A 23,139-nucleotide genomic window follows, 5' to 3' on the forward strand; every position below is an offset into this window, starting at 1 on the left:
ACCCTGGCAGCAGGATCGAGATTCCCATAGGAGCAGGGCTGGGACCGTGGTCTGGGATTCCCAGGAATTCCAGGTATGATGAGGCTCAGCCCGAGAGGAGTCAGCCTCACAGTAGGGTGAGAATCTCCACAAGCTCAGAGCTGGGATGTCCATGAGAATTAGTTTGGGATTCCTCCAGAGGCAGGACTGGGATCCCACCAGACCACAGATCTGGGACCAGGACTGGGATGTGCTGGGATGAGGGCTGGGATCTCCCCAGGAATGGGGCTGGCAGATCCCCAGACCACGGCTGGGACTGTCCCCGCGACAGGCCAAGGATCCCCTGGGATCAGGACTGACATTCCCCCATCAATCCCAAGGTGACTGGGACCTCAGGGTCACGGTGTCCCCAAGCAGAGTGGCCTCAGAGCAGCATCCCTCGGTAACAGGGCTGGGGACAGGGATGAGGAGAAGGCAGAGACCCATCCGTGTCCAGCCATGGAGCACCAGCACAGGTGTATTTTTGGGGCAGGATCCACCCGCCCCCTCGATTGCCACGGAGCTGTACAACCCCCGAGCCCACGGGCACGGCCCCGGCACAGCGGGGAAACAATATTAACAATATTAACAGCAAATTCGGGGGTGCACGGGGGGCACGGGGCCCCTCAGCCGAAGGGACCCTTGACATTCTTGGGCTGGAAGAGTGGCTGCTCCATGGGCACGGCCCCCAGGCACTCGGCAGGGCTGCAGTGCCCGGTCTTGCCCGGTTGCCCCGTGGCACCAGGAGGGCCGGGGATGCCAGGGATGCCCTGCTGCCCCACAGGGCCTGGGGGACCCATCTTCCCATAGCCTGGTGGCCCTTGGGGACCTGGAAGAGATGGAGAGAAAGAAGGGTGAGGTGACAGGGTGAGGGGGTGGCAGCAAAGGCCAGCGTGGGACTGGGGACCACGCGGAGGGTGGGGGACTCACCTGGGGGTCCCGGGGGGCCGCTGTCCCCCATCAGCCCCACACCTTTCTCGCCTTTCTCTCCTTTGGCTCCTGGCTCACCTGGGAGATAGGTGAATGCAGAGGGGTGAGATCCCAGCACAACTGCAGCACCCCGGCAGCCAGGGACACTGGGAATGTCCTGAGGACACCAGGAACATCCCAGGGACACTTGGAATGTCCTGGGGACACCTGGAACATCCCGGGGACACCAGGAATGCCCCAGGGATGTCAGGAAGGTCCTAGGGACACTGGGAACACCCCAGGGACATCAAGAATATGATGGGGACACTGTGAGCACCCCAAGATACTTGGAATACTCCAGGGACACTGGGAATGTGATGGGGACACTGGAATGACTGCAAGGGCACTGGAAATGGCCCAGGGGACACCGGGATGACCACAGGGACACCGGGAAAGTCTTGGGGACACCGGGATGACCGCAGGGACACCGGGAAAGTCTTGGGGACACCGGGATGACCGCAGGGACCCCGGGAACTCCCCGGGGAGCAGCACGTACCCCTCATGCCCGGCACTCCCTGCCGCCCCTCTCTGCCGATCTGCCCTGGCATCCCCGGGGAGCCGGGGGGTCCCGGCCGGCCGGGCAGCCCGTCCTTGCCGGGAGGACCGGGCCTGCCCGGGGATGCCACCATCTCCACCGGGAAGTGCAGCCGGGAGGTGTAATACGCCATCCGCTCTGCGGGGACACGGACCGAGCTCAGCGGGACAAAGCGGGGACACGGGGAGGGTCCCCCGGGCCTCGTCCCCACCTCCCGCTCGCCGTTACCGTCAAACATCTTGTTCAGCTCCTGCCGGATGAACCTCTTGACCTCGTCGTAGTTCACCACATCTCCCTGCGGGGACACGAGGGGACACGCGAGGAGCCGCGGCCACCACGCCACAGGGACAGGGTCCTGTCCCTCCCCTCCCGCACGGCCACCCGTCCTTACCATCATCCCCGGTGGTCCCGGTAGCCCGGGGCTACCAGCGGGGCCCGGAGAGCCCGGGGGTCCCCTCTCTCCCGCGGGTCCCCGTGGCCCCACGAGCCCCATGGATCCGCTTTTCCCTGGACCCCCGGGCATTCCGGCTCTGCCCTTCTCCCCGGGGTACCCCCTCTCGCCGGGGGATCCAGCGTCACCCTGTGGACAGGAAAAGCTCAGCTCTGGGAGCCGGGACAGTTGTGGGACACCAGGGTGGCCGTGGTGGCACAGCCGGCTTCCCCTCACCTTCTGTCCAGCCGGTCCCACCATGCCCGGTTTTCCTGGGGGTCCCTGGAAAACAGGAGCAGAGTGACAGGGATGTCCTCACCCTGGGGATACCCTGTCCAGGCCAGAGGATGCCGCAGTCCAGCCCTGTGTCCAGCGGGGTGGGAAAGTTCCAGAAATCCTTGCTCCTACCTCTTTCCCAACGGGTCCGTCCGGTCCCTGCTCTCCCTGCGAGGTCAAAGAGGGGCAGCATGAGGAGGTGACACCACGGGGCCACCCCCGATGTCCCCGCTGCTCCGGGGTCCTGCTGCACTCACCGGTGGTCCCGGGTGTCCCGGGGGTCCCGGCTGTCCTGGCATTCCGGGCAGACCCCGTTCCCCCACGGAGCCGCGCTCGCCCTTCAGCCCCTGCGGGAGGAGGGAGCATCGGGATCAGCGCGGGCCAGGAATGGGGATCCCAAACCCGCTCATCCCGACCCCAAATTCCAAACCTCCAGCCCTGGAGGTACTCACCACTCCAGCGAGGCCAGCGGGACCCGGCTGTCCTGGGCTGCCGGGGGGTCCCTGGGGACAGAGACTGGGGGGTCAGCTGAGGGTCACAGGGGGTGTCCCCACTGCCCGCACCAGAGGGAGTCCCCGCTGTGATGGGGGAGTCATGGGGGGGCAGCTCCAACTTACGATGAGCCCTGGGGGTCCCTGCCGGCCTTGGGGTCCCATGGGTCCGGGGTCACCCTGAGGAAGGCAAGGAAAGGAGGAGGAAGGGGGGGTGATGACAAGAAAAGGGCTGCCCAACCTTCCCGGGGGTCACCCACCCCTTGTTCACCTCCGCTCCCGGCCGGCCCGTGCTCCCAGGGGGGCCAGGTTTGCCGCAGTCACCCTAAAAGGAGGAAGGGACGTCACAGGCAGAGCAATGACTGGGGTCTTTGTCCAGCTCCGAGGTCCTTGGGGACGTCCCCACTCAGCGTCACCATCCCTCACCTTCGGTCCTGGGAGCCCTGGGTGTCCTGTCTTTCCCTTGAAGCCCTGGAGAGAGAAAAGAGCTGGGTGGGTCACAGCAGGTCACAGCAGGTCACAGCAGGTGACCCTGACCCTGCAGTGTTGGTCCAGGGCCACCACCCGCAGCTCAGTGTCCCCAGGAACACGAGGTGGGACAGTCCCAGCTTAGGGGACCCCGGGTTTGGCTGCAGGGACGTGCCAGGAGCACTAGGGAGGGGTGACAAGGAGGGGTGTCACTCACCGGAGGACCCATCATCCCTGGTGGCCCGGGGGGACCAGGGTCACCCTGGGGAGAAAGAGACACAGGTTGGGGGTGTCCTGGGGGGGTTGCAGGGTGGTTTGGGGGTGCCCTGGGGGATTGCAGGTTGGCTGCCACCCCCCTCAAAACCCAGAGCCTCACCCTCAGTCCTGGCTTCCCATCCTTGCCATCCAGTCCTTCCAAACCAGCAGGGCCCTGTGGGGACAAGGTGACAATGTCAGAGGGAGGTTTGCTTTGGGGAGCTCTGGGGGTCCCAGAGGGACTTGCTTAGGGCACCCCAGGCTGTAGGAACAGATCCCTGGGAATGGGAACAGGTCCCTGGGAATGGGAACAGGTCCCTGGGAATGGGAACAGATCCTTGGGAATGGGAACAGATCCTTGGGAATGTGAACAGGTCCCTGGGAATGGGAACAGATCCTTGGGAATGGGAACAGGTCCCTGGGAATGGGAACAGGTCCCTGGGGATGGGAACAGGTCCCTGGGGATGGGAACAGGTCCCTGGGAATGGGAACAGATCCTTGGGAATGTGAACAAGTCCCTGGGAATGGGAACAGGTCCCTGGGAATGGGAACAGATCCTTGGGAATGGGAACAGATCCCTGGGAATGGGAACAGGTCCCTGGGGATGGGAACAGATCCTTGGGAATGGGAACAGATCCCTGGGAATGGGAACAGATCTTTGGGAATGAGAACAAATCCTTGGGAATGAGAACACATCCCTGGGAATGGGAACAGCCATTGGTGCTCCCAGGAGCACCCAGGGGTGACACACAGAGGGGCTCTTACCTGGATTCCTGGGGGTCCAGGGGGCCCAGGGGGTCCTGGCATCCCCGTGGGGCCTCGCATGCCCTCGCTGCCCTGCAGGAGCCACAGGAGGTCACGGGCACAGCGGGGGCTGGCACCAAAGCCAGCCACGGCCCAAGGGACAAGCGGTGACACCACAGAGCCATTGCCCGGTGGCACTTGTCCTGGCACTCACCTTCTCGGCCGCAGGCCCTGGTGGCCCGGCTGGACCGACCTTTCCTGGGAAACCAGGAGGACCCTAAAGAGAAGAGGGGTGTGGAGTGAAGGAGGGATCCCAGCACCAGAGCCCAGCCCGTAAATCCCACTCTTTCCTGGTTTATTTTAATGGGATTGATCTGGGGCTGCTCCCTGCACCTCATCCCACTTGTGTCCCCCTTGTAGAACCTCCTGTCCCCATCCCTGGTGCTGTGGGGACACGGGGACACACAGCCAGGAACGGGGCACCCCACAGTGCTGGAATTCCCAGCGGGATGTACTCCAAATTCCCAGTGGGATTTACTCACCGGTGGTCCCGGGAAGCCAGGCTGGCCCTGGAAACCCTGTGGAGACACAAGAGCTGAGCCAGAACCCACAGCCACACCCTGCCCTGTGGGGGTCCTGGGGGTCCTGTCGCCTTTTGGGGTCACTCACCTGGTCCCCCTTCTCTCCAGCACTTCCTGGGAGCCCACGCTCGCCCCTGGGACCCTGTGGAGAGATGGGATTGTTGGATCCCAGAAATCTGGGATTTTTGAGCTTTTTGTGCTTTCTGGCACTGACCCCCTGGAGAACTCTGCTTTTGACCTGAGGCCTTGGAGAAAGCTTCCAAATTTGAGTTATGGAGTTAAAATCACTGTAGTGTGTAGTGAAATAGAAGTGTGTGATTTTACGTGGTGAAGGGTTTTAAATTTGAGGTGTTTATAATGTAGCAATAGCTATGGGACAAGGTGGAGGATTTTGGGTTGTGTCTCTTTTGGTGCTCATCTTCCTTCTTCTCCATGATTTCAGGTAATAGTTTCTAGTTGGACAGTTAGTGTCACACTGAGGGTCATAGGAATTCAGTTATTGGGTTAAAAGTATAAATAACATTAATTATTAATTCCCTTTACGAGACCTTGGAGCTAGCTAGGTTCATCTCCATTTTGCTCACTTCTAGCTGGAAGTGTTACTGAACTTTCTGTCCTTTTTGATAAGATTTAACAAACAATCAAACCCAAACACAAAAAAAAAAATCCATGTCCTTCGTGTATTTTTTAACCCAAGCTCTAAGAGAAGGAAGAAGAGATTCTGAACAAAAAACTAATTAAGTGGTACAAAAAACACCCACCACTGTTACAGTGATGTGGTGGTGGGAACACCCCACTGCACCCACACCCACCCCTCTCTCACCCCACTGCACCCACACCCACCCCTCTCTCACCCCACAGCACCCATAGCCACCCCCTCCCACCCCACAGCACCCATAGCCACCCCCACAGCTCCGATAGCCACCCCCTCCCACCCCACAGACACCCCCTCCCACCCCACTGCACCCACAGCCACCCCCACAGCACCCCATAGCCACCCCCTCCCACCCCACAGCTCCCCATAGCCACCCCCACAGCTCCCATAGCCACCCCCTCCCACCCCACAGTGTCCACAGCCACCCCCACAGCTCCCATAGCCACCCCCACAGCTCCGATAGCCACCCCCTCCCACCCCACAGCCACCCCCTCCCACCCCACAGACACCCCCTCTCACCCCACAGCACCCACAGCCACCCCCACAGCACCCCATAGCCACCCCCTCCCACCCCACAGCCACCCCCTCCCACCCCACAGCCACCCCCTCACCCCATAGTCCCCGGGGTGGTCACCTACCGCTGGCCCCACAGGACCGGGCAGCCCATCCACACCAGGAGGTCCCTGGGAAGGGTGGGAATAGGATCAGAGGGATGTGGCTGGAAGGATCCCAGCCCCGGTGCCCACGGAGAGGGGGCAGGGCCCTGAGGGACTCACCAGCTCCCCTTTCTCACCAGGGGGACCCACGTAGCCACGCTCACCTTTGATGCCCTGCAGAAGGAGAGTGACAAGTTGGGACATGGGGCAGGGATGGGATTTGGGGCAGGAATGGGATTTGGGGCAGAGATGGCACTTGGGGCATGGGTGGGATATGGGATATGGATGGGATATGGGGCATGGAAAGAGCATGGGACACAGATGGGATACCAGGCACAGGTGACATACGGGACATGGATGAGATTTGGGGCATGGATGAGATTTGGGACATGGATGAGATTTGGGGCATGGATGCAATTCGGGGCACGGATGGGATTTAGGACAAGGATGGGATTTAGGACGAGGATGGGCTTCAGGGCATGGATGGGACATGGGGCAGAGAAGAGCAGACATGGGGACACAGACAGAACATGCTCAGGGTGCAGATGGCATGGATGAGGGGAGACCCCGGAATGTGTGGGATGGGATTGGATGGACAGGACAGGGATGAGCCCTGCAGGAACGTGGTGCTCTGTGCCCACCAAGGTCCCCCAGCTGTGATATGGGGGGGTCTCAGGAGGGCCATGGAGACCCCCGAAGGGGCTGGGGGCTGCCAGGGGCTGCCAGGTCCCCCCGGTACTCACAGGAAGGCCGGGGGGCCCTGTGGCCCCGGGGTAGCCAGGTTGTCCTGGAGGTCCCTGTGTGTGAAGATGATGACATTGAGCCACCTGCAGTGCCCCAGCCAGGTGCCACCCTCCGTGGGCCACCAGTGTCCCCTTGTCCCCTCATCCCACAGCACTCACCGGCTCCCCTTTGGCTCCAGCGAGCCCCGCAGGGCCACGTTCCCCTTGGAGACCCTTTGTGGGGAGAAGAGAGGAGATGCAGGGGATTTCCTACAGCCCCTCCCGGGGCTGTGCCCACCTGGCAGCAGGACCTGGCACAGCCCATGGGGTCTGTGGAACCTGCTGGGACCCTGCTTGGGCTCCCTCCACCCCTGGCACAGCCACAGGCTCTGGGGTCAGCACCCAGGCCTGGTGGGGATGTTCAAACCCTGGCGCTGTCACCCTGGGGCCATGGAAAGCTCAGCCCTGTGTGGGGTGCCCAGCTCTGGCTCCAGCCCTTAACTCCAGCCTGGTGCCCCCCATCCTCCAAGGGTGACACGGGGACAGCCTGGAGCACCATGGGGACATCCAGGGTGTGTTAGTGAGGTGGTGCCGAGGTGACAGAGAATGACAGGACACGCTGGCACACCGCAGAGCACGGCCCACAGAGAGCCCCAGAGAGCCCCAGAGAGCCCGTGGGGTGACGGTGACATTAGTGACATGACGAGGGGACACGAGCAGGAGCACAGGATCCTCCGAGAGCCGCGGGCACAGCCCCACCACCAGCTCCTGTGGGGAGCGAGCAGGGTGGGAGCAGGAGGGTGGAGATGAGGATGAAGATGGAGATGATGAGTGACCACAGAGGAGTGACCAGAGGAAGAGAAGGGTGAGCCCAGGCAGCACCGACCACACACGGGATCCTCCTGGTGCCCACGAGGGGTGTCCCTGGTCACCATCAAGTCACGCAGCCGAGGTGACAGGCCCCTGGCACACCTGGAGCCGCGGAGGTGCGCCAGGTCCCGCGGTGGCGAAGGGACCCAGCAGGTGGCGAGTGCCAGCACCAGGTCCCTGAGCTGAGGAAGATCATCCGAGAGCGCCGGGTCCGCCGGGACCCCCTGCTTTGGGATGGAGGAGTGGGAATGGCAGGATGGAGATGGAGTGGAAGGGGAGGGGCAGCTGTGCTGCGGCTGCTCCCGGCGGGGACAAGGGACAAGGGACACAGCCAAACCAAGCGACAGAGACACAGGGCACAGAGCGGAGCCGTGCTGGGTTCTTACGGGCAGTCCGGGTGCGCCCGGCGTTCCAGGAAAGCCTGGGGGGCCCTGAGGGGAGAAACAGGGAGGTCACAGCTTGGAAAAGGAGCTGGGGGATCCTGGGCTGAACCCTGGGGGTGCCACGGAGCTCCTGCTCCACCTCGGGGCTGGCAGCAGCTTCACCTCCTTCTCCAGCCTCCATGGGGACATCCGTGCCATGCCATGTCACACCTGTGCCTCGCCATGGCCGCGTCCCTCTGTCAGCACGGCCTCAGGGCAGGGTGCCAGGCCCCTTCGGCTACCTGCTTTTATGGGCTCCGAGCCCCTCAGAACCCTCCACCCACCCCAGGCAGGGCTACTTACGATGGGTCCGGGTGGTCCTGGAGGTCCGCGCAGTCCTGGGGAGCCCTGGGGAGGGATGGGGGTGCCAGGTGTGACTACAGCGGTGGGGACAGCCCCGATGGCCGCCAGGGACCTGTCACAGCCACCAAGAAGGGCTGGGATGGCAGGAGAGGGTCCGTGGATGGGTTGGACCCCACCCACCTGCTCTCCTCTCTCTCCTGGCATTCCTGGGGCTCCCGGCAGCCCGGGATCACCGGCGCAGTCAGGGCTGTCACCCTGCGGGGAGTTGGGGACACATCAGGACCCCGGCATGGCTCTGCCCACTGCCCACCACCCACCAAGCCTCCCCAAAGCCCCCACAGCTGGGGAACAGCCCTGGATACCCAGCAGGGACCGTCCCTGGGGACCTGGGGGTGTGACCAGGACACCAGCGGCACTCACCCGAGCCTCCTCCGCTCGCGGGAATTGAGCGAAGCACTGGGAAAAAAAACCCTGGAGTCACCCAGCTGCGACAGAGGACGAGCCTGTCCCTTCTCAGGGCTGTGCCCGGGATTCCCAGAGTGTCCCCAAAGCGCGGAGCTTCCCCCAACTCCCACAAAATCCAATTACCCGTGACTCGGGAGCGACTCTCCAACCTCACCCCCGCAGGGCCAGGGGATGTCGGGCACCGAAATTCCCACCCAGAGCTGTGGGAATACTCACCCGGGCACAGTTCTCGCTGCCAGGGGCACCTGGCATGCCCCCATCCCCCTTCTCCCCTTCCAATCCCCCGGGAGCTTCCAGGGCTGCCTGCAGCTGGGCACAGTCCCCGCAGAGAGTCTGGGGGGCAGAGGGGAGTCAGGGGTGCCCCGAGGGGTCCCCCAGGACAGGAGGGTGACCCCATCCCCACCCCCTCACCTTCAGCACCTCGATGTTCCTCTCAGCCATGACGGCCAGAGGTCCCTGGAAAAGAGGGACGGATGGAGGGATGGGATGGGATGGGATGGGATGGGATGGGATGGGATGGGATGGGATGGGATGGGATGGGATGGGATGGGATGGGATGGGATGGGATGGGATGGGATGGGATGGGGGGATTGAAGGATTGTCCCCACCATGGGGGAGCAGAGCAGAGGACATTGCCATGACAGTTGTCACCACCTACCAGGTCTCCAGCAGGTCCGGGCAGTCCGGGTAAGCCGTTGTGTCCTGGCATTCCCTAAATCCACCAAGAGAACCAAGGGAATATTCAAAGATCAGGATGGGCCCCTCTCTCTCTCTGCTGCTCCCCTCTCCCATCGCTCACCTGGCGACCGGGGGCACCGGGTGGGCCGGGGGGACCCGGAGCTCCGGGGGGGCCCTGCAAGACCCCAAAAAACAATCAGAGAGAATCAAGGGGTGAAGGGGAGGGTGGGAGGAGCACTGCGGGGTTAGCACCGACCTGCGGGCCAGGCTGGGGCTGCCAGGACATCCCGGTCCATAATCCAGGGGCTCCCTGGGGATGAGAATTCGGGAGGGTGGAATGGGGGATTCGGGGGGTGCCCGTGAGGGTGACACAGAGCCCGGAGGGGGGGGGGGGGAGGGGGTGACACTCACCGGCATCCCATTGTAGTTGGGGTCCTGGCGGGGGCTGGAGGGGCAGGAGCACTCGCCGGGGTCTCCCTGTGGGCAGAGGGGGTGAGGGCAGGGCGGGCAGGGGGTGGCACGGGGGGCACGACTCCACCCGGACCCCGACTCACCTTCTCTCCCTGGGCGCCCTTCTCCCCCTGCCAGAGGAAAACGGAGATGGGCTTTAGGGCAGTGCCCCCAGTGCCCCCCACCCACCGAGTGACCCCCCACATCCCTAGCACAGCCCCCCCCGGCACCCCCCACACCTACCGGCTGCCCATTGGACCCGGGGAGCCCCCGCTGCCCCTCAGGGCCCTGCGAGGAAGAGGAGGGTGAGGAAAACTCCCTGCCTTGATCCTGCCAGGATCAAGGTGCCAGCAGGGTGGCACTGCCCATCTTGGAGGGCAGGACCTACCGGTGGCCCTGTGACGCTGCTCCCTGGTGGTCCAGGGGGTCCCGTGGCACCTTTGGGGCCCGGAGATCCCTGCAGAGGAAGGACAGCAGGAATGGGGAGCACGGGGGACATCGAGGGCTGGGGGACGCTCCCTTACCTTGGCACCTTTCTCTGCTTCCATCCCCGGGGGTCCCTGTGGTCCGGGGGGGCCCTGGGGGCAGGACAGGGTGTTGGTTCCCTCCACTGAGAGGACAATGCTGTCCCCAGAGCCACCACAGTGCACACAGGGGGCTGGCAGAGGTGTCACCCCACAGCTCACTGCATCATAACCCAGGGCTGGGCACCCCAAAACCCCAAACCCTACTCACGGGGGGTCCAGGGGGTCCGGTGCTCCCGGGGTCGCCCTGGGAAAAGCAGAGTGTGTGAAAGCCACCAGAGCCACCTGGCATGGCACAGCAGGGGACAACACAGGCACCTCAAAACCCACCTGTGGTCCTGGCTGGCCGATCCCCCGCGGTCCTGGCTCACCCTATGGACACAGAGGGGCAGTGAGGTGTCCCCAGGACCCCACATCCACCCCCTGCACCCCACTCACCTGCAGCCCCTTTGGCCCAGCGGGGCCCTGCACCCCCGGCAGCCCCGGCTTCCCCTAAAACACAGCAGGGTCAGCCCGAGGACACGATGCCAGCAGGCGCCGTGCCCGTGGGGTGGTGGCACTCACGGGTCTGCCTGGCTGGCCGATGCCCGGTGGTCCCTGGTCCCCTTTGGGCCCGGCTTTTCCCGGGATGCCAACCACATCCGAGAGGTCCCTGAGCAAGGCAGGGCCAGGCTCGCAGGCATCTCCCTGTGGGGAGGGGACAGGAGAGGGAATGGAGGAGTGGGTGACACCGCGGGGATGGGGTACAGCTCCCCAAAATATGCCACAATCTCACCTTGTCGCCTTTGGGGCCGGCTGGTCCCCTGATGCCAGGCTCACCTGATAGCCCCGGGACACCGGCCATGCCCGGGGTGCCCGGGTCCCCGGGGCTGCCAGCGTCACCCTGGAAAAGAGAGGGGACAAGGCTGGCACGGGGAAGGAGGGGACATGGCGCACAGGGGTCACAGAACCCTCTGCCACCACTGGGAGCCACCCCGAGCCCCTCTCACCTTCTGTCCCTTCTCGCCAGCGCCGCCGGGTCTGCCCTGGGGAAAGGCAGGAATGGGTCAGGATGGGGCATCGCCCCCAAAAACGGGCACGGTGGGCACGGGGGGCACTCACCGCTTTGCCCGGGAGGCCACCGGGACCCCTTTCTCCCGGTGGCCCCGGCACTGCCAGCACTGTCGCTGTCCCTTGGAGAGCTTGCGGGCTGGGAGGGCACTGCCCGCATTGCTCGCCCTGTGGAGGGACATCCCGGCTGGAAGGTGGCTTTGGGGACCGCGACACGGCGGCACCGGGGGGCACACCTGCGCTGTGCCATGCCCAGGTCTCACCTGGGGAAGTGGCAGGGACAGGGCAGGGACGGGGGTGTCCCCAAGGCTGGACTCACCTTCTCTCCCTTGAGCCCCCGCGCACCTGGATCTCCCTTCTCTCCCGGGATTCCCTGCACCAAGAATTCACGGCAGAGGTGACACCAAGGTCCCCCCAAAACTTGGCTCCGGCAGCCCTGAGCCACCAGACCCCTCCTGCTGGCCTGGGTCCCCCACCCTGAGCCCCCGTAGTGCCCCCACTCACCGGTCTGCCCGTGGGTCCCACTTGGCCACTGTCCCCCTGAAACGCAGCAGGGCCAGGATCAGAATTAAGGTCAAGATCAGCCAAGCCTGCCCCGACCCCATGGGATGATCCAGCCATTCCCGCTCCTTCCAGGGATGTGAAAAGGGCGGCAGGAGAGGGGGTCACTCACCTTCTCGCCCTTGATCCCAGCCAGCCCGGAGAGCCCCATTTCGCCCTGCTGGACACCCACGTGGTCACTCACCGGCACCCACAGCACCCCGGGGGTCACCCCGCCGTGGGAGAGGGGGGTCCGGCCCCGGTACTCACCGGCAGCCCCGGTTCCCCCTCGAGCCCCTCGGCCGGGCCGCGGCGCAGCGCGGCGAGGACTCGGAGGTCGCAGGAATGGCACGAGTCCCCCTGGCATGGCAGGAGGGGACAGCTCAGAGGCTGCAGCGGCCGAGCGGGGAGTGACACGGGGGGTCACACACTCACCTTCTCCCCTTTCATCCCCTGGATGCCGGGATCTCCCTGGAGAGGAAAAGCGGGAGCTGGACGGTGCTGGGTGTCCCCCACCTCCGTCTGGGGACAGCCCAGCCCATCCTGTGTCACCTACCCTGTCCCCTTTGGGTCCCGCGGGGCCGGGTGTGTCCTGCGAATGGGGAAACAGGGAGAACATCAGGGATGCTGTGGTGACACCGCTCTGCCCTGCACCCCACGAATCCCTGGGATCAGACTCACCGAGACCCCGTCCCTGCCTGGCGCTCCGGGCTCCCCCCGGGGTCCTGGCTTGCCGGGAATTCCGACGGCACCGAGCATCCCCTCGGGGACAGTGGGACACACCTCGCACGGCTCGCCCTGCACGGTGGGAGCAGTGAGACAGAGGTTGGGGAGCTGTGGGGTGGCGCCCAGGATGTCCTAGGTAGCCCCAAGGCCGGGGGATGTGCCCGTGGCCACCCCAGGCCACCCACCCTGTCATTGTCACCGTACTCACCTTGTCTCCTTTCGGCCCCAGAACTCCGGGGAGACCCTGCGGGAGAAAAGTGGGGACGGGGCTGCTTCAGGGAACCCACGGTGTGGCCCATGAGTGCCACCAGCACCCCTCAGCTGGCCACCAGCCTCGTCACGGGTCGATCCCGGCCCCGAGCGAGGCTGCCGGTTTTCTCAAAGCCCTCTCGGCTCCCGAGCTCGGATCCCATCACCTCTCCGGCCAAGCAGCCCCGACCCCGAGCCAAGAAACCCGGCCCTGACCCCAGGCTTTGGCTCCCTGCTCCTGCTACTCACGGGTGTCCCAGGCGATCCTCCGGGTCCAGGAGCTCCCGGGCTGCCCTGGAGCCAGAGATGGGAAAAGCTGAGCTCAGCAAGGGGAAACAGCGCAGCCCTGAGCTCCCTGTGACACCCCTGTCAGGGAAATCCCGGGGGGTTTCCTGCCTCCCAAGACCTCCCTTGGGCCACCCAGATGGAGCTGGATGGCTCCAGCTCAGCCGTGGTGATCCGGCTGTGGATGGGATGGCACAGCCCTCCCTGCCCTGCCAGGCATGGGGTCAGCTGGGACCCCTTTCCCTCCACTCACCTTCTCTCCCTTGGCACCTGGAGGGCCACCGGGGTCACCCTGATAGGGACAAAGGGTGGTGTTAGCCCTGCTGGGGTGCCCTGGTCAGCCAGCTCTGGCTGTGGGGTGGCACCTCACCCTTCCCATGGCAGTGCCCACCATGGGGACATCGCCTTGGCACAGGGGTCCTCACCGGCTTCCCTGGAATGCCAATCCCTGGAGAGCCTGGCTTGCCTGGGGGTCCTGGTTCACCGGCCAACCCCTCAGGTCCCACGAGCCCGGGGTCACCCTGGAGGACAATGGGGGGTGTCAGTGCTGGCAGTGCCACCAGGTTTCCCCACCCGTCACCCCCAAACCCCCCAGGTACCTTCTGGCCCTTGGGCCCCACCACGCAGATCTCTCCGGGCCGGCCCTGCCAGGAGGGGAGTGGGATGTGAAGGGTCCTGGGGCTGGACCCCCCATCCTGGGGGATGCCCAGGTGTGCCCAGGGGGTGCCCAGGTACCACCCAACACTACTCACATCACGCCCAGGGCGCCCCGGCTTGCCCTGCAGTCCCCCGTCACCCTTCTCACCCTTCTGGCCCTGCAGAACAGACAGATGTCACCCGTGGAGTCACCCGTGATGCCACCCATGGTGCCACCCAAGCTGCCCAGGTTGGTGCTGGCAGGTCCTGGCACCTCTGCCACCATCCCAAGTGTCCCTGCTGCGATGCCCTTAGGTGGGCTGGACTCACCTTCGGCCCCTCGGTGCCAGCTGGCCCTGGGAGTCCCTGCACGGGAAAAACGGGACAAAGCGGGTGCCCAGGTGGGCTCGTGCAGGGCCACCTCCTGCTCCTTTCCTGCCCACGTGGAGCTGGACCCCCAGCCCAGGGCAGGGGCACACCCCAGTGTCCCCACACTTTTTCCCCACCCTCGAATGTCACTTACCACCTGCCCACGTTGTCCCTTCTCGCCCCGCGGCCCCTCTGCACACTGGGAGGAGGAGGAGGTGAGAGGGGAGGCAGAGATGGGGAGGGGATTTGGGGGGGTTTGGGGGGGTCTCACCTGCACGGGGCCGCCAGGGTGGGTGCGCACACAGTCCATGCCCTGCGGAGGGACGGAGGGGCTCAGGGATGAGGGTGGGGGGTTTGGGGGACAGGGATGGGGACCCCCGTGTGCCGGGGACCCCACAGGGAGCAGCCCCCCAGCAGAAGGGGACAGGCCAGGGACAGGGACTGGGACAGCAGGGCCAGGGATACTCACACGGTCACCCTTCTCCCCTTTGCCACCAGCTGTGCCAGGGAGGCCCCGCTCGCCCTTGGTGCCCTGTAAGAGAGGGAGGGAGGGTGACAAACGGGCACAGGGAGGGTGACACAAGACAAATGGGGTAGGTGACACAACGGGCACAGGGTTGGTGACACAGTGGGCACAGGATGTCCCCAGGTCCCCGTGTGTGCCCACAGCAGGGCCCACAGCTCCTGGCAGAGATGCTCTGGCACAGCATTCCCACATTCCTACTGGAGCTCTGGGTGTCCCGGGTGGTAACAAACCTACCTTTGGACCTGGAGGACCGAGAGTGACCTGTGGGGACAGGAGAAAGGTGTCCCCAAAGGCACAGGGGCTTTTAACACCACTGTCCCCATCCTACCAGCAATCTGTCCCCAAGTGCCACTATGGGGTGTGAGGGGTCCCAAACACCTGCCACCCCCCTGCCATCCCCCCCACACCCAAGCCAGAGATTGCTGTAGGAATGGGGCCACATCTGGAAGGGATCAGGGGCCTTCCAGATGTTGCAGGGCCCTGGGCCACGAGGAGCCGTGGGGTCGTGAGGGGCTGGTGACAGCACCCTGCTGGCTTTTGCCACCCCCAGCTCACAGCCCAGCCCATGTCCAGTGCCACACTCACATTTTCTGATGCAAACTGGGTCGAGCAGGGAGGGCACTGAAAGAGACAGGGGTGGAAGCTCAGAACAACTCTATATGGCACCCTAAATCCCACAGCAGCCAAAACTCCACAGCACCCCAAACCCCACAGCACCCCAAACCCCACAGCACCCCAAACCCCACAGCATCCAAAACCCCACGGCACCCCAAACCCCACAGCATCCAAAACCCCACAGCATCCAAAACCCCACGGCACCCCAAACCCCACAGCATCCAAAACCCCACAGCACCCCAAACCCCACAGCACCCCAAACCCCACAGCACCCCAAACCCCAAAGCATCCCAAACCCCACAGCACCCCAAACCCCACAGCATCCAAAACCCCACGGCACCCCAAACCCCACGGCACCCCAAACTCCACAGCCACTCCCTGCTTCCCTGAGTGCCCCACACCCTTGGGGATCCCCCATCCCGGAGCTCCCCGGGCACAGGGAATTCCTGGATGGAGAAGGGAAAAGCCGCCGTGTTCCCTCCCTGGGGAGGTGACAAGGAGCTGGCCTGGCTCTCCCTGTGGGTTTGGCTCTGCTGGTCCAAACCCACTCCAGTCTGCTCCCATGGCACTGGGGACAGGCAGGACGTGGCTGTGTCCCCATGGCCTCCAGCCCCCTGTCCTGATCTGCATCCCTGAAAGGATCCCACCCCTGGCATGATCCCATCCCTGGCAGGATCCCACCCCCAGGACACAGCAATGAATCTCCCCGCTGGCATGAGGGATCCCAGAGACATTCAGGGATGAAGAGCAGGAGCACTGGAGACGTTTCCCAGCTCTGGCAACGCTCCGGAGACACTCGGAGGGAACAAAGAGGCCCTTGGCCATAGCTGGGATGGCTCCAGCAGCAGCACAGAGTGAGTGGGGCCTCAATTCCTGCTCGGGGGAGCAGAGCAGCCACTCTTCCCGGAGTCCCTGCAGCACTGGGAGCAGCCGGGAGTTCCCAAATGTGGCAGGGAGAGAGCCAGCCTGGGTCTGGGACAGTGGGTGGCACCCTGGGATGGCGATGGAAGAGGAGCAGAGCTGAGAGTGCCAGGAGCAGGACACCCTCACCTTTTCCTTGGGATCGTCCCTCAGGCTGGTCCTTCCCGAAGTCCTCCCCGGCTCCTGTAGGGAGGGAAGAGCACCTGGTGGTACCTGCCTGGATTATCCCACCCCTGGGTGCTCCCTCTCCGTGAATCCCAGGTTATCCTGCCCGAGCACCCAGAGATGAGGCAGCGCTGGGACCACAGGAGCCTTCATTCCCTCTGGACACTGACACCTCCCTCCCGAGCCTTGCACGGGCTGGAAAAAGTGAGGCAGGGAATTTCCAGAGGCTGGATACACATGGCTGCACCGGGCCAGGCATGGGATGGGGACAGGGATGGGGATGGGGACGGGGTTGGGGATGGAGATGGGATAGGGATGGGGACAGAGGTGGGAACAGGGATGGGGACGGAGATGGAGACGGAGATGGAGACAAAGATGGAAACGGAGATGGAGATGAGTTTGGGACGGGGACAGGATGAGGACCCAGGATGGGGATGGGGATGGGGTTGGGACGGGGACGGGGACAAGGATGGCGATCAAGATGGGGACAGAGATGGGGCCGGGGTGGGGCTGGGGGTGGAGATGGAGACAGGGATGGAAGCGGGATAGAGTCGGGGATGGGGTCAGAGCCAGGGATGGGACCGGGATGGGACAGGGATGGGGCTGCCGGAGCTCACGGTGCCCAGCGGCTCCTCCAGGCAGAAGCAGCGGGTGAACACCCGGCCCTCGGGCTGCGGCACCATCTCGATGAGGTTGCTGCTCTGCATCAGCTCCGCTTGCCGGCGAGTCTTGGGCGCTTCCGTCTGGCACTGCAGGGAGACAGCAGGGAGGCTGCTGGAGGACAGCCGGGGCCGTGGGGACAGGCAGCACCAAGCGGTGACACAAAGGGGACAGATCTGCCCTCACTGCGCCTCAGTTTCCCCCGTGGGGAAAAGCCTGAGCGTGCACTGGGCAGTTCCGGGGTTCGGTCAGGATTGGGGTGGGGGCTCAGGGGCACTCAGGGGCACTCAGGGGTGCTCAGGGGTGCTCACCCCGCTGGCTGAGATCTCGCAGCACCCCTCCTGCCTGGCCAGCTCGGCGTCGCAGTAGATCTGGGCTTGCTGGATGTCAAACTACACCAGGACGAGAGTGGCAGGTCAAGGCTGGCCCCGACACCACGGGTGGAGCTTCCCTGACCCCACGGCCACTCACCCGGACCGGGGTGCCCCGCACGGCATCCAGCCCCAGGAAGGTGTTGCCCTCAGGGGCCAGCGCTCGCCGCGGCCCCAGCGGCTTGGAGGAAATGGAGGCGCAGTCCAGGTGCACGGACACGGCGTGGCCCTGCACGGCCACCACCACCTTGTGCCACCGCCCGTCGAACAGGGACGCCACGGCCTTGCCCGTGAAGACGGCGCTGACGAAGGTGGCTCCCGGTGCCCTGGCCTGGAACTCCAGGCTTTTCTCGGGGCCGTGCACGGACAGGGAGAGCTGGGCACAGAGGGGACAGCGCAGCACTCAGGGACAGCTCCTGGCTATTCCCTGGTGTGTCCTGACACATTCCTGGGATGTACCTGGGGGTATCCCTGCTGGTCGGTGACCTGGAACAGGTACCAGTGCTCCCCAGTGCTGTTCTTCTTCAGCAGCAAGGTGACCACCAGGGTGAAGGTGGGGGGCAGCCCCCGGGGGAACACCTGCCTGTGGGGACAGGTGTTGGGGTGCTCTGGGCATGGAGTTGACACCAAAGCTGGTGACACCCATCCACTGGGCACTTCCAGGTGGCAGCATCACCCCAACAACCCCCTGCATGTCCTGCCGTGATCTGTCCCCACTGGTGGCACCCCAGATGCCCTCCCAGTGGATTCAGCCCCACACCGCACCCCAAAGATGCCCCTGCTGGGGTGGCTGCAGCGCCCAGAGCCGTGCTCTTATCCCAGAATTTTATCCTTGGGAAGCCAGGAAATTCATCCATCATCCCCAAGGCAGCTGTGGCAGCCTTTCCCCAGCTCGCCCACAGTCCATTTAACCACTGGAAAGATTTGCTCCGGGCTCTGCTCCTCTCCCGGCCTTGGCTCCACACCCATGACTTTCCAAACCACCGCTCTGGAGCTGGGCCAAGGGATGGGGACTGGGACAAGGCCGGTGCTCCCCTCTGCTCTCCACAGGGCACAGGGACACTGTGACTGGGCACTGAGGTGGGTGGGCACCCATAGGATTTCACTGCCTGGATACCAGGGCTGTCCCCATATCCAGACTCCCCAAGGCTGGATCTGGGATGCCAGAAGCTCCAGGCCAAGAGCAACACCAGCCTGGAGCATCCACCACCCATCCCAAAACCATCCAAGGATTTGGCTGCCCAGGCTGGGTCTCCTCACCCTCAGGAGAGCCCCATGCCCAGCACAGCTCTGTGCCAGCCCCGGGGTGATGTGGGGACAAACCACAGCCATTTCCTGCAGGAACAGCTCCCGAGGATCTGGGTCTCCTCCTGCTTTGCCACGCTGCAATGTCTCTGCCAGCCCTGGCACCTCCGGCACCACAGACGGAGGGGACAGGGACCAGTCCCCCTGCAGCCCCCCCCCCCCACACACCCAGCAGTGCCTGCTCAGTGCTGGGCAGCTTCTGGAGCTTGTCTGGACCCTGAGAGCTCTGCCAAGAGCAACCACAGAGCAGCCACAGAGCCCTGCTCACTCAGGGTTTGGCCACCATCCAGCAGAACCGTGGCAGCCCAGGGTTTACTTACGAGGAGGAAGATGTTGGGGTAGCCCCTGGGTCCCCAGCGTCCCCACGGGTGGCACGGAACTGCCTGGCATCCCAGGCACGAGCTAAGGGCAAAGCTTCACCCAGACCCCAAATTTACAACACCCTGGGATGGTGCCTGGAGGAGCTTTGGGTCACCTGAGGGTCTCTCAGGGCCACTCACAGGTCACCCAAGGCCACATCTTGAGTCACCCAGGACCACTCACAGGTCACCCAAGGCCACCTCTTGAGTCACCCAGGACCACTCACAGGTCACCCAAGGCCATCTCTTGGGTCACCCAGGGCCACTCACTGCGTGGGCTGGACCAGGGGCACGGTGCCCAGGCGCAGCACCGCTGGACCCCGGGTGCTCCGGATCTTTTTGATGGAGGAGATCTTCAGCAGGTCGAACCTTTTAATCAGGTTAAAACCTGCAGGACAGAGCAGGGGACATGAGAGCTGGCCCTGGGACAGGTGACAGTCCCCAGGCTGGACACAAAGCCCATCCTGGGGCGTCAGGGGACCCCTAAGAGGGAATTTCCTTACCCGTGACATTCTCATACTTGTCCCCAACCAGATCCTCATCCCAGAGCTGCGGGCACAGATCCCCTGTGAGTGAAACCAGCACGTCACTGTCACTGTAGTGTGGGACAAGCAGGTGGAGCACACAGAGCTCCCCCAAGCCCTGGAGGGTCTCGGGGCGCTGCCAGGACCTGGCCCTAGCCCCCTGAAGCAGCGCAGACCGAGCAAACCCTGCTCCCACGGCAGAACCAGCTCCGGGAGAGGGGAGGAGCGGAGCTGGAACGCTCCAGGAGCAGCTCGGAGGGGACAGAGCTGGCCCTGCTGCCTCCTACAGGTGAAATGCTTTTCCCAGCCCTGTTTTGCCTCTAGACAGCCCTGCAGTCGGAATCAGCATCAGGAGACTCGGACGGGTGCCAGGGACACCCACAGTGCCACCGAGAGCTGCCTGTTCCTGTCCCATCCCGGTGACAGCTCAGAGCTGGTGGCCCTCGGTGACAGGCGAGAGGGCCCAGGCAGAGGCTGAGGCGCAGGAAATGCCGTGTCAGGAGCAGTCACGGGGATGCTGCTGCTGCTTGCAGGGATAAATCACGGCTCCGGCAGCACCGAGCCACCTCCAGATGCGCCAGATGTTGGGAGGTGTGAGATAAAGGAGTAAACAAGGGGGTAGGGAGAGAGGGATTTGTTTTGTCTCCATGCAAACCGGCCCTGGAGCAGGATGAGCATCAAAGATTCTTCCACCTCTTCCTTGGGTGTTCCTGAGGGGGGTGGGGGGTCTCTGACCACCCCAGATCCTCTGTCCAAGAGAGTGGCACCACCATGGCTTGTGCCCCAGGGTGACCACAGGGCCAGCAGCGGTGTGGGGGACATGCCCCGGCCCTGGGGACCCCAGGCACAGCCACAGCAGTGGTAGCTGTGAATGTCACATCCCCCTCAGCAGGGCAGGGGACACAAATAAACATAACATAAATCACCCCGGTGAGATCCCTTTGAAGCCTCTCCCAGCCCTGCCGCGGATCTCAAGGGGAAATCTCGCCTGTCCAACCCTCTGTCCCACAGGAGAGAGCGGAACAACGGGAGGCCACGCCGTGCCGGGAAGCAGGAGCGGGTGACAGTGACAGGGTCCCCTCCCTGGCAAACCCCCCTGGCCGAGCCACCGCTCCGCCCCCACCGAACCTGATGCAACCACGGCAGCTCGTCCTCCGGAGCCCGGAGCTCATCCCACACCGGGATCCACGCAGGCTGGGGACACCCCGGCAGAGCTGGGCTCGGCCATCGTCCTGCTGTCCCCAGCTGCATGTGGACACCCCCCAGCCCTCCACCATCATGGCCAGACCTCTTCCCCTCTCGCAGCTGGAGGCCAAACCTCCCTCGGGATCTCTGTGCATCCTCACCCTGCCCGGAGTGGTCGTGGCTCACCTGCCCGAGCCGAGCTGCCCCGGCTGCCAGCTGGCCCCGAGTGTCCCCCAGCCGGACAGTGGCCAAGTCCCATCCCTCCCTGATGGCCAGGGCTGTGGGGGTGGTGTCGGGGTGTCCCGGGCTCGCTCAGCTGGACTCTTCCTGGCCCCCTGCCCGCATGGGATGCTGAGCTTTGCTCAGTCCGCAGCCACCACTGCAGTCCTGGCACGTGGGGCCCTGGCACAGCTCACGCTGTCTCCGGCCAACTCTGCTCTGCCGTCCCTGCGTCTGCCCCAGCTGTTCCCTCCTCACCCCAGGGACAGGCAAGTAGGGAGGTGGCTCCCAAGCTGTCGTTCCGGTGGTCCTTACCTTCCACTGGCAGCGGCTCCTTCCCTTGGCAGGCGCTGACGAGCCCGGCGAGCACCAGGGCCCAGAGACCCCTCATGGTGCCCGTGGCAGAGGCTCAGGGCCCGCACGGCTGCCTGCAAGGGAGAGACCCCGGGCAGCAGCGAGATGGGCACCAGCCTGGTGGCCACCAGCCCATGAGGTTGCCCACACCAGGAAAGCCACTAGCATGGAGTGGTGCTGACCCTCCTGGCTGTGGTTTGGTGACGTTTTGGGGAGTCAGTGTGGCCCCCATCCATCTGCTCCACACCCACCCCAAGTCTCAGCATCCCAGCATCCCTGAGTGTCAAAGCCCAGCACCTGGATTTACTCCAAACATTAGGGGATGCCATGGCTGATGTTCCCCAGAGTGGAACCGGGGGCGTCCTGTGTGTACCCACCCACGAAGGCCTCTCCAGCTCCCGTTCAACCTCCCGATCCCGTGTGGATCCAGGGGCGTCCCTGCAGGTCACCCCGACCTGGCCTCCCTCCTGCTTCCTGCCACGAGGCAAACTCGGGCTGCAGGCGGGGAGCCGGGGCCGGGACAGACCGGACACACTCGGCTCCAGGCGCTGCAGCCAGAGCGGGACGTGCATCCCTATTCCTCATCCCACGCACAGGCCCCGGGACCCCCGGCAGCGGGGCCACCTCTGCCCTGCCTGTTCGGGGCTCTCTCACACCCCCCAGGCTCCCAGCCCTCTCTGTCCCCAAGCACAACCCCTTCACAACTGTCCCCTGCGCTGCCACCCGGCTCCCCTGGCCTGGTACTGCCTGCACCCAGCCCTTCTCCCACCCCGCAGCTCCTCTGCCCGCTCCCCGCCTTCCCTGCGCCGCACCCTCCGCACCGGCGGGTCCCCGCGGCCCCGGGGCGTCATTAACTCCGGTGATTAACGGGGAATCCCCCCTCGTCCCGTCCCGCCGGGCTCCGCCCGTCCCCGATGCGGGGCTGCCCCGAGCTCACCTGTGCGGGGCTCGGCGGGGACGGGGCTGCCGGGGGGGGGGGGGGGGGGGTGTCCGGGACACCGGGAACTCCGCCGCGGGACACCGGGAACTCCGCCGCGGGACACCGGGAACCGCCGCGCCGCCCCCGCCGCCTTCCCCGCCTCCCTCCGAGGGAGGTTGCGGGGGGAGCCGAGCCGCCCCCCAAGCGCTGCCCGCCCTCCGCACCACCCTCCCCAACCCGGGGGGGGGGGGGCTCGGGCCGCCGCCTGCCTTTGCATCCCCGCCCTTCTCCTTCTCCTCCTCCTCCTTCTCTACCCCCAGGCGCCTCCCCCGGCAGCGCCTTCCCTCCCTCCCCACCCTCCTTCCCCCCTTCGGGTTCTGGACCCCGGCCCAGAAGAGGGGGAACCCCAATCCCGGGGGTGGGGTGTAGCCCATTCCCTGGCTGCCATCCCTGTGGAACGGCTCTTCCTCCCCGCAGGGAACTGAGAGCAGCACCGGGCGCTGACACGGGTGATGTCTGTCCCTACGGAAGGACAGTGACCCTCAAGGATGCTCCTCCACTGGCACGACCCCAGCAGCAGCTCCGGGCAGACCCCGAGGTGTGGGGGCAGCCAGCCCCGCTGTGTGACACGGAGCTGCTGTCCCCACCC

At 64.7% G+C, this 23,139-nt stretch overlaps 1 protein-coding gene across 1 annotated transcript; it reads right to left on the reverse strand.

The window, feature by feature from the left end:
• Nucleotides 1-644: 644 nt before the first annotated feature.
• On the reverse strand, nt 645-21,608 carry COL16A1 (collagen type XVI alpha 1 chain). Its single transcript, XM_062509273.1, has 70 exons — nt 21,533-21,608; nt 19,793-19,855; nt 19,560-19,677; nt 18,085-18,208; nt 17,726-18,001; nt 17,566-17,646; nt 17,212-17,343; nt 16,559-16,612; nt 15,479-15,514; nt 15,128-15,154; nt 14,837-14,899; nt 14,639-14,680; nt 14,522-14,566; nt 14,329-14,364; nt 14,115-14,177; nt 13,962-14,006; nt 13,788-13,883; nt 13,616-13,654; nt 13,327-13,371; nt 13,037-13,072; nt 12,784-12,900; nt 12,659-12,694; nt 12,538-12,573; nt 12,373-12,462; nt 12,236-12,283; nt 12,067-12,102; nt 11,882-11,935; nt 11,614-11,730; nt 11,502-11,537; nt 11,288-11,395; nt 11,077-11,199; nt 10,951-11,004; nt 10,843-10,884; nt 10,724-10,759; nt 10,513-10,566; nt 10,377-10,445; nt 10,232-10,276; nt 10,093-10,119; nt 9,950-10,015; nt 9,795-9,848; nt 9,660-9,713; nt 9,519-9,572; nt 9,272-9,316; nt 9,077-9,193; nt 8,816-8,851; nt 8,576-8,650; nt 8,396-8,440; nt 8,057-8,101; nt 6,981-7,034; nt 6,822-6,875; nt 6,199-6,252; nt 6,061-6,105; nt 4,856-4,909; nt 4,729-4,764; nt 4,401-4,463; nt 4,208-4,279; nt 3,564-3,617; nt 3,405-3,449; nt 3,146-3,190; nt 2,991-3,044; nt 2,846-2,899; nt 2,681-2,731; nt 2,486-2,575; nt 2,361-2,396; nt 2,190-2,234; nt 1,914-2,102; nt 1,751-1,817; nt 1,484-1,660; nt 949-1,026; nt 645-847 (listed from the first exon to the last, which is right to left on the reverse strand). Exons 1-70 carry the CDS (start codon nt 21,606-21,608, stop codon nt 645-647), a joined length of 4,836 nt encoding a protein of 1,611 aa, XP_062365257.1.
• Between the last annotated feature and the right edge of the window lie 1,531 nt (nt 21,609-23,139).

This window comes from Cinclus cinclus, chromosome 26, assembly GCF_963662255.1.
Source record: "Cinclus cinclus chromosome 26, bCinCin1.1, whole genome shotgun sequence".
Lineage (NCBI taxonomy): Eukaryota > Metazoa > Chordata > Aves > Passeriformes > Cinclidae > Cinclus > Cinclus cinclus.

Bases quoted from the DNA above. Each gene is read 5' to 3' on its own strand.
- COL16A1 (XM_062509273.1), bottom strand. From the start codon at position 21,608: ATGAGGGGTCTCTGGGCCCTGGTGCTCGCCGGGCTCGTCAGCGCCTGC. The intron at 18,209-19,559 runs GTGAGTGGCCCT...CTGTCCCCACAG, and splicing joins CCCCTGGTCCAGCCCACGCA to GCAGGTGTTCCCCCGGGGGC. The intron at 17,344-17,565 runs GTGAGCACCCCT...GTCTCCCTGCAG, and splicing joins GCGAGATCTCAGCCAGCGGG to TGCCAGACGGAAGCGCCCAA.